Genomic DNA, 15918 nt, shown 5'->3' with positions numbered 1-15918 from the left:
AGATTATTGCATGGTTTGCTTTTTCCGGAAAAAAAATTGAAATCTGACACAGCGGTTGCATTAAGGAGAAGTATATCTCTAATTCTGTGCATTACACTTGTATCTTATATTAAAGTTTATGATGACTATTTCTGTAAATTGATGTGGCTCTCTGCAAAATCACTGGATGTTTTGGAAGCAAAACAATACGGAACGTAACGCGCCAATGTAAACAGATTTTTGAATATAAATATGCACTTCATCGAACAAAACATACATGTATTGTGTAACATGAAGTCCTATGAGTGTCATCTGATGAAGATCAACGGTTAGTGATTAATTTCCTCTATTTCTGCTTTTTGTGACGCCTCTCTTTGGCTGGAAACTGTCTGTGTGTGTTTGTGACTAGGCTCTGATCTAACAATCATTTGTTGTGCTTTCGCTGTAAAGCCTTTTTGAAATTGGACACAATGGGTAGATTAACAAGAAGTTTCTTTAATTTGGTGTATTGCACTTGTGAATGTATGAAAGTTATATATTTCGAAAAAGTATTTTTGAACTTCGCGTGCTGCCCTTTCAGCCGAATGTTGTCGAGGGGTTCCGCAAGCCATAAGAAGTTAAAGGCAATGCTACCAAATACTAATTGAGTGTACGTAAACTTCTGACCCACTGGGAATGTGATGAAAGAAAGAAATCACTATTATTCTGACATTTCACATTCTTAAAATAAAGTGGTGACCCTAACTGACCTAAAACAGTGAATTCTTTCAAGGATTAAATGTCATGAATTGTGAAAAACTGCCTTTAAATGCATTTGGCTAAGGTGTGTGTAAACTTCCGACTTCAACTCTGTGCGCGCGCAGACACACACACACACACACACACACACACAGATCATGTGACACTAATTAAGTCCACCTGTGTGGAGGACATTCAAAGAATCTTGTCTAACAAAGAGGATTTTTGTCCCAATTTAGGAATTTTAATAGGCTCACAACACGGTCAGAATTTTCAGGTTTGGAAAAATGTCTGCTAAATGCTAACTCCCATTTGTAGAAGTTGATAGCATAGCTAGCCATATAAAATTGGTGGTGGTAGTTGAAGACGTTTTAATTGTGATGCAGTTGATTGGTGATGACATTAACATGTATTTGTGTTGACATCCACTCAAGCATTATACTCCGATTTTTACCCCAACAGTGTAAAATACAAAAAAAGCCTAAAAGTAGGCTAATTCTGAAGGGCAGCAATAAGGAGATTCTGAATCTTTCCCCCAGGGAAGTACGCGTGTGTGGTGTTGATATAGAATTTCCATGGTTTGGTCGAATTCCATAGATTCGTTACCGAATCTACGCTTTCCCAACGGCAAGGGCAAAGGCGAGGAGGGAGCGGAGAAACGTGCATTGTGCGATCTGGAGCGCAGGTAATTGTTTTAAAAGAGTTGGGGAATAACGCATTTCACATCTGCACTGATGAGATCCTTATGATAATGCATTACAACAAGATTTCACAGACTGATTTAACTTCTAACTTGACATGGTGAAAATAGTTATTTTACCCACTCATAGAACATAGACTATAGCCAAATTGACAGGTGTTTCATGTCTGGAGTGGATTTTCCCTTTTAAACATGTTATGACTGACAACACACTTCCGTAATGCACTGAAAGATTGACATCTCAGGGACAATTTCATTAGGTATTGCCAAGGAAGCCACCTACTTCCATAAAATATTGGATGTATTGTTAAATACTTTTTGTGAACACCGAAATACAACCGACTACAATTGACTTGGGTCTTTAGACTGGAGAAATTGAGAGATGACATTGAGAGCAGTGTGAGGCTGTAGTACCTGGTGCTGGCGCAGGAGCCCGTGGTCTTCTGACGTGTGCTCCGCCGAAAGCTGGGGAGCTCTGCTGGAGGAGACTCGCTGCGCTTCTTAGTGGACTTCCTCAAACCTGATGAGAGAAACAAGGAGCCAATGACTAAACAGCCAAGGCAAAAGAGGATAACTCACAGTGATAGCGCAATCTAACACCTCTAGTGGCCCACTATCAGGATAACCAGTTTATCCATCAGTTAAAAGGAATTATTTGTTTGCAAATGAATTAAGCTACGCAGACGCACCTTTCTATAATGTTGGTTTAGTCTACAACCATTACTAACCAACTGGTGGCTTAGATATTCCAACCAACCTGAATGGTTTGGACAGTAATAACCAGTGTTTTTCCCAGTAGATAAACTGGAATTTCAGTTTAATACGTACAGTTGTTTTTTGTGTGTTTTTTTTAACCCCAAACCTGGTTAACTGAAGCCAGCCACCTTGGCTAAATACAGTAGTAGTTAGTGGTTGACACGTGACATAACGGTCAAAAGCAAGGTCTGGTTCAGAGGGGGTCGGCACCAGTCACTAACAGTAAGAGCCACCCAGGGAGCACAGTCATACACTTACAGCTCTGGTGTTTCTCAGTCGAGAGCCCAGTGCCACTGACGCTGGGAGAGTATAAATAGCCTCTCTCTCACTAGTACAGACCTAGAACAGAACAACCTTCATGCTAAACCTGAGGGTCCCAACACAGAGTGCAAAGATATGACTGACCTTTTCCCAACACACATACAATACAGGGGCTGTCAGCAGACAAGTAGTCACAAACGCAACCCCACACACCCCTCACCAATTAACCCAAGTAACACCACCAGTTCCCCAACAGAAGAATCCAAAATGGCACTATATTGTTGCTACAGCAGAAAGCCTGTTGCGCGCCATCACAGCTACACCTCGTATTCCACCATGCATTCTGGCTTACTCACCATCATAGCAGCAGACTCCACAGAGACTGAGAATAGATGTTGAGTGTGTGTGTGACAGCGTGCACTAGAAGTGACAATCTGTGCCCCTCCCTACTTAATAAAAGTGTGTGAATCACTCTCTGCTCCCCTCCCCAGTGAGAACCTGACGCTTGCTAGTCAACCGGCAGGCAGGCAGGGCAGTCTGGTCAGGGCCTCTCAGAGCAGGCACATGTTTGGAGCTGGGCCCTGTGGCAGCGTGCCTAGCCTCGGTTACCATCTTAGATCCCCCAACCCAGAACACATTGACCCACCGCTGAATCACTGATCATCTTCCACTCGCCCACATGCACTACATTCGTGACACCTCCCCCCTAACCCACCTATGAGCTTTAAACTCAAACTGTATGAGACTTTGGACATTTGGAGCAATGCAGTCTTTCACTTCAAAACACACCACAGCTGCGGTCTGACCATCCTACACTACAACTCCCACAGCGCATCGCTGTGGTGTGACCTCCGTAACCTCAGGGCTGATTGTGTCTGATCTGAAAGCAAAAGTATTTTAAATGCCTCCGAGCACAATAGCTACTTACCACCTACCCAACACTTGAGGTGCTGTAGTTATTCAGTGTCCTTCCTTTACAAAATATCAATTTGTTCCACAGTCCAACAGGCTACAGTTGAGCCACCAGCCGAGTCACTACCCTGTGATGCTAATCCAGACACTAAACATTGAAGGGTTAGGGCCAAAAGGGAACAAAGACGACAATTGGGACTGCCTATATCAGTTACACTTGTGTCTGTGGGAGTTTATCCGCAAGGTTATGTCCGTGCATGTTTATGAGCACTGACTGTCTGAGCAGGGTTAATCCCCGCTTGGAGTGTGTGTGTGTGTGTGTGGTGGAGTGGATTGTGCCTGGCGTGAGAAGCAGTCACCCCGGCAGCAGCAGCAGGTCCCAGTGCAGAGTGAGTTTCTGTAACTGACGCCGCAACAGGGGTCCTGTCCCTGTGACATTTAAACCCGAAAAGTAACCTCTACCAGAGCCCCTACAGAGCACCATGCCAAACCCTCCAAAGACAGCAATGCTTTGACCCTGGCTGGCTGACCATTACAAATATGAGCACCCCAAACCCAACTCCCCCTTGGTTGAAGGGAAACGGTGCACAGGTATGAGGAGAGGGCGGGACAGACTCACTTGCTAGTTTGGCTTGTAGTCCTGAGGGCCCAGGTTTGGAGGAGGTCTCGGGCTTAGAGGAGCCAGGTAGGGACAATTTGGGCTTTGGCAGGTTGACTTTGGGACTGAAGCGGGAGGCCCACTCAAACTTGGACGAGACTGCAGCTTTGGCCTGCTCCCTGTCGCGGGTGCTTCGGCGTGGGGAAGGGCTGGAGGCGGAGCGGGAGCGACGTGCCTTGTTCTGGTCTTTGCCCTGCTTGAGCCTGGCGCCCTGCGTGGAGGTGGCACTGTTTGGGCCGGTGGAGGAGGAGGAGGAGGTGGAGGCAGAAGAGGAGGAGTCAGTCACGGTGCTACACCCAGCTTTGGCTGAGGCGGCCGATTTCGACGCCAGCTTGGTGGGTTTTGCAGATCTGCCGTCGGTACGGTTGGGGAGGGACCCAGCAGTGCTGCTCAGACCGGGGAGGGAGTCAGCCTTCTTCCGTTTCTGGGTTGGTGAGGCCCCAGAGGCCCCGCTCTTGCTGCTCTGGCCGCGGCCTGTGGGCGTGGGCAGCTCTGGAGCCAGGGGTCTCTTCTTGGAGGACTTGGCAGGGCCTTTCTTGGACTCAGTGGTATGGTCTCTGGGTGGAGGGTGGGATTTGGACTTCTTGGCTGGGGTGGGGGTGTAGGTGTTGTTGAGATCAGGTGCAGAACTTCTCTTCAACCCTCGGGTGGTGCCTTCACTCTTGGATTGGTGACCTGTTGGCTCTCGCTCGGATGTCCCTGCGGCGTCTGGGTCGTCTTGCAGCACAAATGAAGCCACAGACAGTGACAGACTGCTACTGCCAGGACGATGGAGGAGAGGAAAAAGAGAGAACCTTTTAGCACAGTTTCTAAACTGGAAAGACAAAGCGATCAAGTACAATGCTTCCATTCAATTAATTTAGGCCTAGAGTGAATAGCCAAGGGCGGAATAGATATAAAACAAACCATATTGAAAACACATTTTTATTTAAGCGCAATAGTCTAATTGTCAAAAGCAGACCCCACAAACACACAGTGAGTGCTAAGGAGAGAGGAGGGGTACCTTCTTGAGCTGTGCCCCCTGGACTGGCCAGAGGCTGAGCTGGGTGCGGCTTTGGAAGCCTTAGATTTAGGTCTTCTACTTTCAGGAGGGGAATTTGTTTTATGTTTTACCTGCTCTGACTGCAACCTGTAAGGTTGGGAATTAAAGAGCAAGTGAGTGTGGGTTTTGCGTGATCACTCCATACCATGAATAAAATACTTAGTTATTCCCCTATCATTGTTCACCCATCCTGTACTGCTCCAAGGAATGCCTCTGTACAACACTGTGCAAAAACAACCTAAATGCAGGTGTACTGGTAGATTAATAAAAAATACCCCACAATGCTTTTCCTTTCACTTAAACACATTGGAAAAGCTTAAGAAATATTTTGAAACAGAATGAACAATATCAGCGCCAGCTCTGATAAGGTTTAGACCCGTATTAAAGTTAATATCAATGGTGAACAGGAATAATGGCAGCCATTTTGAGAAAAGTAGAGAAGACTATACAGTAGAGAAGAGCTTCAAGCATGCCCTCACATGTACAAGCAGACTCCAATACATAACACAAACGAGAAAGATATTAAAATGTGCTGGGTGGCTTACCTTCCCGTGACTGTATGGTCTTGTGGCTGGGCCGCAGCAGTGTTCCTCTGTGAACGGCGCAGTGACCCCCCTGGATTGGAATTAGGCCGGTTGGACATTGGCACCTCTCTCCTGAAGGGACATACCCTTTCTAGACACTACCATTCACTAGACCGAGGAGGAGAGAAAAGAAAAACATCAGATCGTGGGTGAGACATCAGGATGTGAGTGACATGTTCCAAAACCAAGTAAAAAACAATTAACATGTGTTGGTGGTGGCTGTTGATAAAATCAATGCTGCAGTTTGGAGAAGAAAAAAAAATTGCCCCTCAACCCCACATTATCACTCTGAAAACCACATTGGCTGCATTTACAGGCAGCCCAACTTTTTTTTAAATCAATCAGATCAGAAAAATATCTAATGTGATTGGTCAAAAGACCAATTAGTGGAAAATCGTATTACTCACGTTACACATGACCATTTGTTTGGAGGCAGCACAGGGCAGCCCGCGAGATCAATGAGCCTCAAGCCAAAACGCATCACACAGCTACATACAGCTCTGAAATCTAATCAGCCCAAATATAGAGGGCGGATTGATCCAAACAGAGACAATGACGACAGGCCCAAAATGACTGTCCACAACCAACTAAACTACGCAGATAGCGTTATAAATCACAAGATCACATAAGCCAACACATCTAGGCTAAGTATTATCCTGGGAACATGAAGAGACCTACACTGAACAAAAATATAAAACACAACATGTAAAGTGCTGGTCTCAGGTTTCATGAGCTGAAATAATGCACAACAAGCTTGTGCATTTATATTTTTGTTCAGTATAGATTAGAACAGAGAGAACAGCCACGAATTGTCTTTAGTCTACATCGTCTCCAGGTCACCGGGGGTAACCCATTACTAAGAGTCTGCGTGTATGCTTGTCATAGCCAATCACTGAAGAAAGCATACAGAGTCTTCGGAGAACCAACTCAGAGGGTGTTCCATGCACCTACTGCCACCATTTGCATTCTCAACTAAAGTGGGGTTGGTGTGTTGGGGAGTAGGGTCATGAAATACAGGGATAACAATACACAATGGAGTGGGTGCATATACCATTACACAAAATAAGCATACTTTCGCCCTCCCCCGCTGCAGTGGTGAATATGACCAGCTGAGGACTTGCCTGACAGGGTCATGAAATTGTGCATCTATGGGGCAAAGGCTGTGTTTTACAATTGTCTCTAGCTATCTGATCTTTCAATAGCAAGAATGTGCCATGTTGGGAAATGTAGGTGGTTTGTTTCAGCTAGTAGTGTCTTGATAGTAGTGTCTTGATAGTAGAGGTCAACTAATTATGCTGATACCGAATATTGGAGGACCAAAAAAAAAATATCGATTTAAAAATAAATCAAATATAAAAATATTTAAAAAATAATAATACAATTTAAAAAATAAAATTAAAAACATTTTAAAAAAAAAATTTTAATTTTTTTTTTTTTTTTTTTTTTTTTTTTTTTTTTTTTTTTTAAATCGGCCAATTTTTATATATTTGTAATAATGACAATTACAACAAAGGTGAATGAACAATGAACACTTATTTTAAAATATAATACATAAAATGAATTTAGTCTCAAATAAATAATGAAACATGTTCAATTTGGTTTAAATAATGCAAAAAAAAAAACACAGAAGTAAAAGTGCAATATGTGCCATGTAAAAAAAGCAAACGTTTAAGTTCCTTACTAAGAACATTCAAACGCGGGTGGTTCCTTTTAACATGAGCCTCCAACATTCCGGGTTTTAGGTTGTAGTTATTATAGGACTATTTCTCTATACCATTTGTATTTCATATGCCTTTGACGAGTGGATGTTCTTATAGGCACTTTAATATTTCCAGCCTAATCCCGAGAGTTGATAGGCTTGAAGTCATAAACAGCGCTGTGCTTCAAGCATTGCGAAGAGCTGCTGGCAAATGCAGGAAAGTGCAGTTTGAATGAATGATTACGAGCCTGGTGCTGCCTACCACCGCTCAGTCAGACTACTCTATCAAATCATAGACTTAATTATAATATAATAAAAACACACAGAAATATGAGCCTTGGGTCATTAATATGGTCAAATCCAGAAACAATCATTTAAAAAACAAAACGTTTATTCTTTCAGTGAAATACGGAACCATTCCGTATTTTATCGAACAGGTGACCTAAGTCTAAATGTTGCTTTTACATTGCACAACCTTCAATGTTATGTCATAATTATGTAAAATTCTGGCAATTTAATTACGATCTTTATAAGGAACTGCTGCATATACCCTGACTCTGCTTACACTGAACGCAAGAGAAGTGACAATTTCCCTAGCTAATAATGCCTGCTAACATTAATTTATTTTAACTAAATATGCAGGTTTAAAAATATATACCTGTGTATTGATTGTAATAAAGGCATTGGTGTTTATGGTTAAGTACATTGGTGCTACGATTGTGCTTTTTTCGCGAATGTGCTCTTGTTAAATCGTCACCCGTTTGGCGAAGTAGGCTGTGATTCGATGATAAATTAACAGACACCGCATTGATTATATGCAACGCAGGACAAGCTAGTTAAACTAGTAAATATCAACCATGTGTAGTTAATCACTAGTTATGTGAAGATTGATTTTTTTAATAAGGTAAGTATAATGCTAGCTAGCAACTTACCTTGGCTCCTTGCTTCACTCACGTAACAAGGTGGTCAGCTTTCCACGCAGTCTCCTTGTGGATTGCAATGTAAATCGGCATCCAAAAATGCCGATTATCGATTGTTATGAAAACTTGAAATCGGCCCTAATTAAATTGGTCAACCTCTACTTGATAGCATGTCTTATTTGGACTTATTTGACCTCTATGATAATATGGCTAAAATTCACTAGATAGTTTTTATTTTATTTTTTTATTTTAAGCTGTAGATGTATTTATGTTTTCAAATAAACATTGAGACTAGGCAGTCATTGTAAATAAGAATGCTCTTAGCTGGACTTGCTTAGTTAAATAAAGGTTAAATAAAAAATATAAATATACATTTCACATCAATAAACCTTTGGAGTTGACTTTTGTTTGCCCCAAAGATGCGCATGCATCGATTTTGTTACTGAACAACCCACGCATCTACAGCCAAGTTATATTGGAGAATGATTGTGATATCGTACAGGCCACGAATTCAAATCATGGGTAGGATAACCGACAGTTCTCTCCAACCTTGATATTATTGAGATACCAATGGCGTGTTCTTCGTTGCGTAAGACTCAAATCCGGAATAGAATTTAAAAAACGCTAGATTTCATAAGATAAATGCTGCAGTTTGAAATTAATAAATTCACCAAATGATATATTTGGATACCTAGATATTCCCATCTGTCTTCTAACAGACATAATTGAAGTGAGAATGCCAGAGAGGCTGAAAGTAACAGGTTAGCGGAGTTCCCAATTTAATTTATTTAACCTTTATTTTGACAATGCAATGTAGGCCTACTGCTACCTAAACATATTAGAGGAATTTAACAGCCTTGAGTAAAAGTCCTAATTGGAAGGAAAGGGAGACAATCACATTGGAAATAGGGTCTATGTCAAGTAAAAATCAGGATACAAGACAATGTCTTATATTATGGCTGACATTCAATAATGCACTTCCAAATGAAAATGAAGATGATATGGTGTATGATGATTATGTGCACACACACAACTGCAACTGGCAACTTCGAGATTCCATATTCTATAGTGAACAGAAATATAAAGGCAACATTAAGTGTTAATCCCATGTTTCATGAGCTGAAATCAAAAGATCCCAGAAATGTTCCATATGCACAAAAAGTGTCTCAGTGCACAAATTTGTTTACATCCCTGTTAGTGAGCATTTCTCCTTTGCCAATATAATAAATCCACCTGACAGGTGTGGCATATCAAGAAGCTGGTTGCACCTTGTGCTGTGGACGATAAAAAGTCACAAAAATATTCAGTTGACAGACAACACAGATGTCTCAAGTTGAGGGAGAGCACAATTGGCCACCAATAAACCACCTCCAATGCAGTTTCAGAGAATTTGGCAGTAAGTCCAATTGGTCTCACAACTGCAGACGACATGTAACCACGCCAGCCCAGGACACATCCGACTTCCACATCCGACTTCTTCACCTGTGGGTACGTCGGAGTCCAGCGGACAGCTGATGAAACTGTGGGTTTGCACAACAGAAGAATTTCTGCACAAACTGTCTCAGGGAAGATCGGTGTGCTCGTCATCCTCACCGGGGTATTGACATGACAGTGGTTCGGCATTGTAACTGACTTCAGTGGTCAAATGCTCACCTTTGATGGCCCCTGGCATGCTGGAAATGGGTGCTCTTCATGGATTAATCCCGGTTTCAACTGTACAAGGCAGATGGCAGATGTGTCATCGTGTGGGCGAGCGGTTTGCTGATGTCAACATTGTGAACAGATTGCCCCATTGTAGTGGTGGGATTATGGTATGGGCAGGCATAAGATGAGGACAACAAACTGCATTTTATCAATGTCAATTTCAATGCACAGAGATACCGTGACGAGATCCCGAGGCCCATTGTCGTGCCATTCATGTCGCAAGGATCTGTACACAATTCCTGTATACTGAAAATGTCCCAGTTCTTCCATGGCCTGCATACTCAGACACTTCACCCACTGAGCATGTTTGGGATGCTCTGGATCAACATATACCACACCATGTTCCAGTTCCTGCCAATATCCAGCAACTTTGCACAGCCATTGAAGAGGAGTGGGACAACATTCCACAATCAACAGTCTGATCAATTCTATGCGAAGGAGATGTGTCACGCTGCATGAGGCAAGTGGCACCACATTCTGACTGGTTTTCTGATCCACACCTGTACATTTTTCTAAAAGGTAAAGACCCTTCATGTGAAATCCATAGATTAGGGCCCGATGAATTTATTTCTATTGACAGATTTCCTTAAATGAACTGTAACTCTGTAGAATCTTTTAAATTGTTGGATGTTGCATTTCTATTTTATCAAACAAATAGGCTATGTAGTGAAAACTTAAAAGCTGACTTGTTTAATTGATGTACAAAAAAAATATGCAGGAAAATTTATATATTGCATTATTTTAGTGCTGGTTTGCTGTACCCACACCAAAACTCCAGTATTTTTCCATCATGGCTTGTTCTCCATCTTTTTAAATAGGGAGCCAATTAGTTTTCAACACTTATTTCCATGAGTGACCAAAACCCATTCTCGTGCATCTCTTGTCACTCTGCAGAAGACATATAGTGACCAATTTTTTGGGAAGATCAAATCACAATAAAATCTCAGGATCGAATCACAACACATTGTTAGTCGCAATACATATATCAGTGCCCAAGTATCGTGATAACATCATACCGTGAGATCTGTGGCAATTCCCAGCCCTAGAGTCAACACAGTAAATTGGTAGGTAAACAAACAAGCTGATTTGTAAAGAAACCTAAATTTCTGCCATTAATTAGCTATGCATTTCTTTGCGCAATATATCACCATCAATGAATCACTCAAGTCCCTGTGCAAATCCACTTCAGTAATATCCAGTGAAATATGGCACAAAGACAAATTAATATTTCAGGCCTAGCACTCAAAATACAGCAAGTCAAAATCCAATGCTACATAACAGTAAAGGGCCTTCACCATGTAACGTTACAGTAACTAAGCTATAATAAACACGCGAGTTTAAGTCAATATTAGTCCGATATGTATGATCAGATTATCATGATGAAAATGTATGATCTTTAATTACCCATTGCAAAAACGCTCATGTTAAGAGTCGAATGGACTCAAAGGTGGAATTTGAACAATATTTAGGGAGTTCATTATGATGCACGTGTTAAAACATTTAAAATCTGATAAACTAGTTACATATTCTTCATGCCATCACTCATGTTAAGACCCAATGAACTGCGATATTGATCACAAAATAAGAACAATTGGCAAGCTTGCAAGGCCATTTTTAGCCAGGCCTTCCCTGACTGTACATCCTAGTCTTTGTTTATTTATTCGTCCCGACTCTGACAATTGATGTTTTACCATGTTCCACTGTAGTCCTGTACAATATACAGTTCACTACGTGGGTTACTATAATAGCTTTCATTATAACCAGCTTTTATTAGCCTACAATAATTTATTTCTATCTCGTTTTACAAAGAGGCCTTCATCTGACGTAGTTAGCACCAGCTAGGTGGTTAGCAAACCCGGTCCCGAAATTTCCATTTGACAGTAACGTTAGCTAGCTAGCAATAGACAAAGAGCCTAGTATATGGTACCTTTCAGATTCAAACGTTATCGCGTTACACTTAGCTAAGATGTCTGGTTATTTATATAAAAATGCGGACTAGTCCGCAAATAACATATTAGCTAGCTATGTATGAATGTAACGTTAGCTATGTGGCATGAAAATGCGTAGTTGGTGGTCTGTTGTGGTAAAAACGTTCAACGAACGTTATCAAGACAACAGCACAGAAATGTGTAGCTAAATAAAATGTTTTTCATGGAAACCACCTCAAATGGAATGGCTGGCAAATGTCCTCTAAATAACAGTTACCTGAGCTTTCCATCGAAAATGACAGCATCGGTCGGACTATTATTAACTTCGCACCAGAGGATTCAGCTGTACTAGCTAACAAGTTTGCTAACCTTTAGCTAGCTAGCTTTCTTGTTAGGACAGGATAGCTACGCTAATGCAATAGTGTATTCAAAGGGAATGTCGGAACTTTATCCAACGACATTCACACGGCATTATCCAATATGTTATCGTTAAATAGCGAACAGTAACTAAATACAAAACTCACGTTTCCATAATCTAGCTAAATAGTTAACGATAATTATCAACTAGCCAGCGAACTATTGTATCGCCTCAGTAATATAACAGCTGTCGACGTGTAATAAACGCAAGATTTAACAAAGTAACGTTAGCTACCTGAGGTAGCTAGCTAAACAAACGTTTACTTAATTAGCTATCCTAGCCAAATAGGAAGCTAACGTTTCTTACTTCTACTTAGCATTGTTAAGTTAGTTGGTTGCTTAGTTCTCTTTAGCCAGACGTGATGTTACCTATCTATATAACGTTAGCTGGCTGGCTAACAGTGTTGGCAAACAAACATAGTTACCGTTATATTTATTAACGGGGAACGCAATATTAAATTACACGTTAACTTTAAGAGGTGGTAGGCAGCTAACGTTAATTAGCCGCTTTTTAATATTAGCTAGGTAGCTAACGTTGCATGTTGACCTTAACCCGAATCATATCGGGGTATGTAGCTAAAGTGAGTGTTAACCGGCTAACAAATGTCGCTAACTGAAAGCATTCCGCTAAGATAATTGCTAACGTTAGCTAGATAGCGAGCTAGCTAACGCTAGCTAGCTGGTAGTCAACTAACTAGCTAAAATGTTTGTTTCGCCGACAGGCTAACCTTATGCTATTTCCAATTCAAGAGTTGTTGTTTGGTTAGCGAGCTTATTTTGTATCGCTAGCTACCTAATGTATGTTTATGGCAAAACAAGTTGCAAAACGAAATGGCCTCTGAACCTTCTTTGCTGCTTGCATCACACACAGACACAAAAAAACAGGAAAGCAGGAACAGGATTCGAGATGACAATTGGAAACCATATTTTTTTTTCTCGAGACGGATTCTCCATTCCTCACAAGTATTTCAGTCTTAAACGCTCAATGAGCCCCTCAAACTATTGAATAAGATGCCACTGAACGTTATATATATTATGTTATTACCTATTTGTTCCAGTGTTGTAGTTGTAACAGACAGTGCACCAGCTTCACTCTCTCAGCCTTCACATCAGCTGAGGGACCTGCAACTGCAATATACCTCCGCTCTAAAGTGCCCCATTCTTCCGCTAGGAACTACTTTCGAGTTGTTAAAGTCGACACTGAACAGAACCTGATCCAAATAAATGCATGTATTCAATAACAATTTAGCGCACGTATGTAATATTGTCTACAGTTGTGTTTAGAGAATTTAAAATTAAGAGTAGGATAGCTGCGAAATATTAATCCGCTGGGTCGTGACCCCCTAATCCAACAACTGTTTCTCGAAAATATACATGACATTGTGGGTTGATCATTATTTTATTTATATACTTAAATTATTAGCAATCCCTCAATGTATACAATTGCGAACATAATCGCTCTCATTATCACAAAATATTTTGCAGTTCTCTCCGTTGTCATGGTAACCATTTGGCGTCTAAAATGGCGTCTCTACTTGGGAAGAAAGTGTTTGAAATAAATGGTCAGGGTCCCCCTCCGACAAAAGATTTTTTTCAGCTCACTGTCACTAAAACTGAGGTAAATTCTTATATTTGATCATCCATCTGATATGTATCTTCGGATTGCAGGGAGTTAAAAACAGTTAAAGTGCACAATGCTGGACTGTGGCTGTGGATAAAGGCTACACATTAGCACAGCAGGCATGGTAGACAGCACTGGATTTGGTAGTGTTGCTCTCCATTGACATGATTGTACTTTAAAGTGCTACATATCAATCTCATGTATCAGACATTTGTTTCTGCAAGTAACTTTTCTGTTTCAACATGCTTTGAATATAGCTTAAGTACAAGGCTCTGATGATTTGAGATAACTGAGTTGTATAACAGGCCTATGTATTTTTTCATTTCTCTTCAGGTGATATGGAGATCGTGGAAGATTTCTTTGCGGATTGAATTCAAGGGAGCTGCACCTGGAGAAAATAAGATGACCCACGATGACTTTTTGCATGATGCCCGCATGCAGCGTAAGGTTTCCATTACAAGCCTCTGCCATAAAATATTAAGCCTACATCACCTACTCTATTTGTTTTGGTGTAGATGCACATGGTTCTGTTGGGGGTCTTGAGCTGGTGTGTACTACCCATCTTTAGAACAGGTAGGTGTGGTGTTTGGCCAGCAGATCCTACAGTACACCCAAGCACTGTGCCAAGGGAACTTTGACTACCTGGAGCGCCTGCCCAATGACCTACTGCTCCAAATCCTGGCCTTCCTGGAACTGAAAGACGTAGCACAGCTGGCACAGACCACAAAGAGGTTCCACAAGGTGAGCCTGGGCTTTAAAAACCCAAAGGGCCAGTTTCCCAGATACAAATGTAATCTACTCCTGGACTAAAAAGTGTAATCTAAGGAGAATTTCCATTGAAATTGCTTTTAAATCCAGGACTAGGTGTAATATGTGTCCAGGAAACCAGTGCATAGTGTGTAGCCAAATCATTTGCAAAAGCCCACAAGTCTTTCATATGCACATTATTTCATTAAGGGCCCTGAGTTTTTTGAACGGACAAGGAAAACCTCAGGGCCCTAGTTAGGCTACAACACGGTCAGGAAAATATAATCTAGGTTTAGTTAGTGAGCTAGTGTTTCTCTGTCTGTCTGTGTGTGTGTGTGTGTGTGTGTTGTATTTCAATACGGAATGGGTTATCCCAGCTCTGCAACTCGCCAGAGTTCTGGGAACAGACTGTGAGGGGTCGCTGTGATGAGCTCACACCTGACATGGAGGCCTTAGCCAACGCCATGGGCTGGAGGAAGATATTCTTTGCCTTCTTCAACACCAAAGAGCACCAGCAGTATGCACAGGGAGGTAGCTAGACACTTAAGACAGTGTTACTCCTCTCATAATAAAGATTTGAGGAAATGTTACTTTCTCTGCCAGTAGCACAAGAGTTATTTATTTGAATAGTGTGTTGTCTCTGTGTTTAAAATGCACTAATCGATTGATCTATGTTATGTGAATGTGTATTTCAGGACTTTTTTAATTCTCTCTGCAAAAACAATAAGTGCCAAAAGTTGGTTTCTGTCATTGCATTTGATTTCTAATCCAGTATGTTGTATGCACTATTTACAAGTAAAGTCATAATATTACTGAATTCATGCATGTTGCAAAGGAATTGTTGATGTGTTTATTAAATGAGAGTTTATTTGCCAAACAAGTTATATCAGTATGCTACTCTCTGGGTGTGACTGTGGATGATGTTCTTCAGTTGAAATTATACTTGGTAGTGTCCAATCATGATCACACTCAATAACAGTAAGAACACAAATTGGTATGGTGTTTTCAATTGTATTAAACATATTGTTAAATGCATGCCTGTTATAATAAAGAGTAGGCCTAAAACAGATTCAGCTACTTATGATATCATGGGTCAGAGATAATGCTGGAGATGCATTTCCTGTTTGAGAGAAACAATTTGGCATTCATTCATACCACCCTCTGCTGAAAACCAGCTGTACTGAAGGAGCTGTGTGAGGAGGGGAGTCTGATAAAAACCCTATAGCCAGCAGAGGGAGCAAAGTGGCAGAGA

General features: G+C 41.2%; 2 protein-coding genes across 22 annotated transcripts in view; one reads left to right on the top strand and one right to left on the bottom strand.

The window, feature by feature from the left end:
• Positions 1-13580, bottom strand: part of LOC110503741 (E3 ubiquitin-protein ligase TRIP12) — a 53564-nt gene extending 39984 nt beyond the window's left edge. For 3 of the 21 annotated variants that reach the window (XM_090218275.1, XM_021582238.3, XM_090218277.1), the window contains exons 1-4: positions 13344-13458; positions 5592-5738; positions 3966-4762; positions 1832-1937 (exon numbers count right to left, since the gene is read on the bottom strand). In XM_090218275.1, coding sequence (XP_090074401.1) covers positions 1832-1937; positions 3966-4762; positions 5592-5689 — 1001 coding nt within the window. In that variant the 5' untranslated portion in view covers positions 5690-5738; positions 13344-13458. Of the gene's footprint in view, positions 1-1831; positions 1938-2790; positions 3090-3965; positions 4763-5007; positions 5134-5591; positions 5739-9902; positions 9963-13343 lie in introns of those variants that run through there. The other 18 variants (XM_021582237.3, XM_090218276.1, XM_021582239.3 and 15 more) reach the window with 14 other exon arrangements.
• Positions 13581-13797: 217 nt separating this feature from the next.
• fbxo36a (F-box protein 36a) lies at positions 13798-15543 on the top strand. Its single transcript, XM_021582225.3, has 4 exons — positions 13798-13916; positions 14253-14361; positions 14488-14660; positions 15044-15543. Exons 1-4 carry the CDS (start codon positions 13821-13823, stop codon positions 15203-15205), a joined length of 540 nt encoding a protein of 179 aa, XP_021437900.3. The 5' UTR covers positions 13798-13820; the 3' UTR covers positions 15206-15543.
• The last annotated feature ends 375 nt before the right edge of the window (positions 15544-15918 follow it).

Source organism: Oncorhynchus mykiss, chromosome 24, assembly GCF_057628025.1.
Source record: "Oncorhynchus mykiss isolate SJ-2025 chromosome 24, ASM5762802v1, whole genome shotgun sequence".
Taxonomy (NCBI): domain Eukaryota; kingdom Metazoa; phylum Chordata; class Actinopteri; order Salmoniformes; family Salmonidae; genus Oncorhynchus; species Oncorhynchus mykiss.
This window is presented reverse-complemented; position numbering and strand designations above follow the sequence as displayed.

Coding starts and splice junctions, on each gene's coding strand:
- fbxo36a (XM_021582225.3), top strand. CDS start 13,821: ATGGCGTCTCTACTTGGGAAGAAAGTGTTTGAAATAAATGGTCAGGGT. Junction 13,917..14,252: donor TCACTGTCACTAAAACTGAG/GTAAATTCTTAT, acceptor ATTTCTCTTCAG/GTGATATGGAGATCGTGGAA. Junction 14,362..14,487: donor GCATGATGCCCGCATGCAGC/GTAAGGTTTCCA, acceptor ACCCATCTTTAG/AACAGGTAGGTGTGGTGTTT.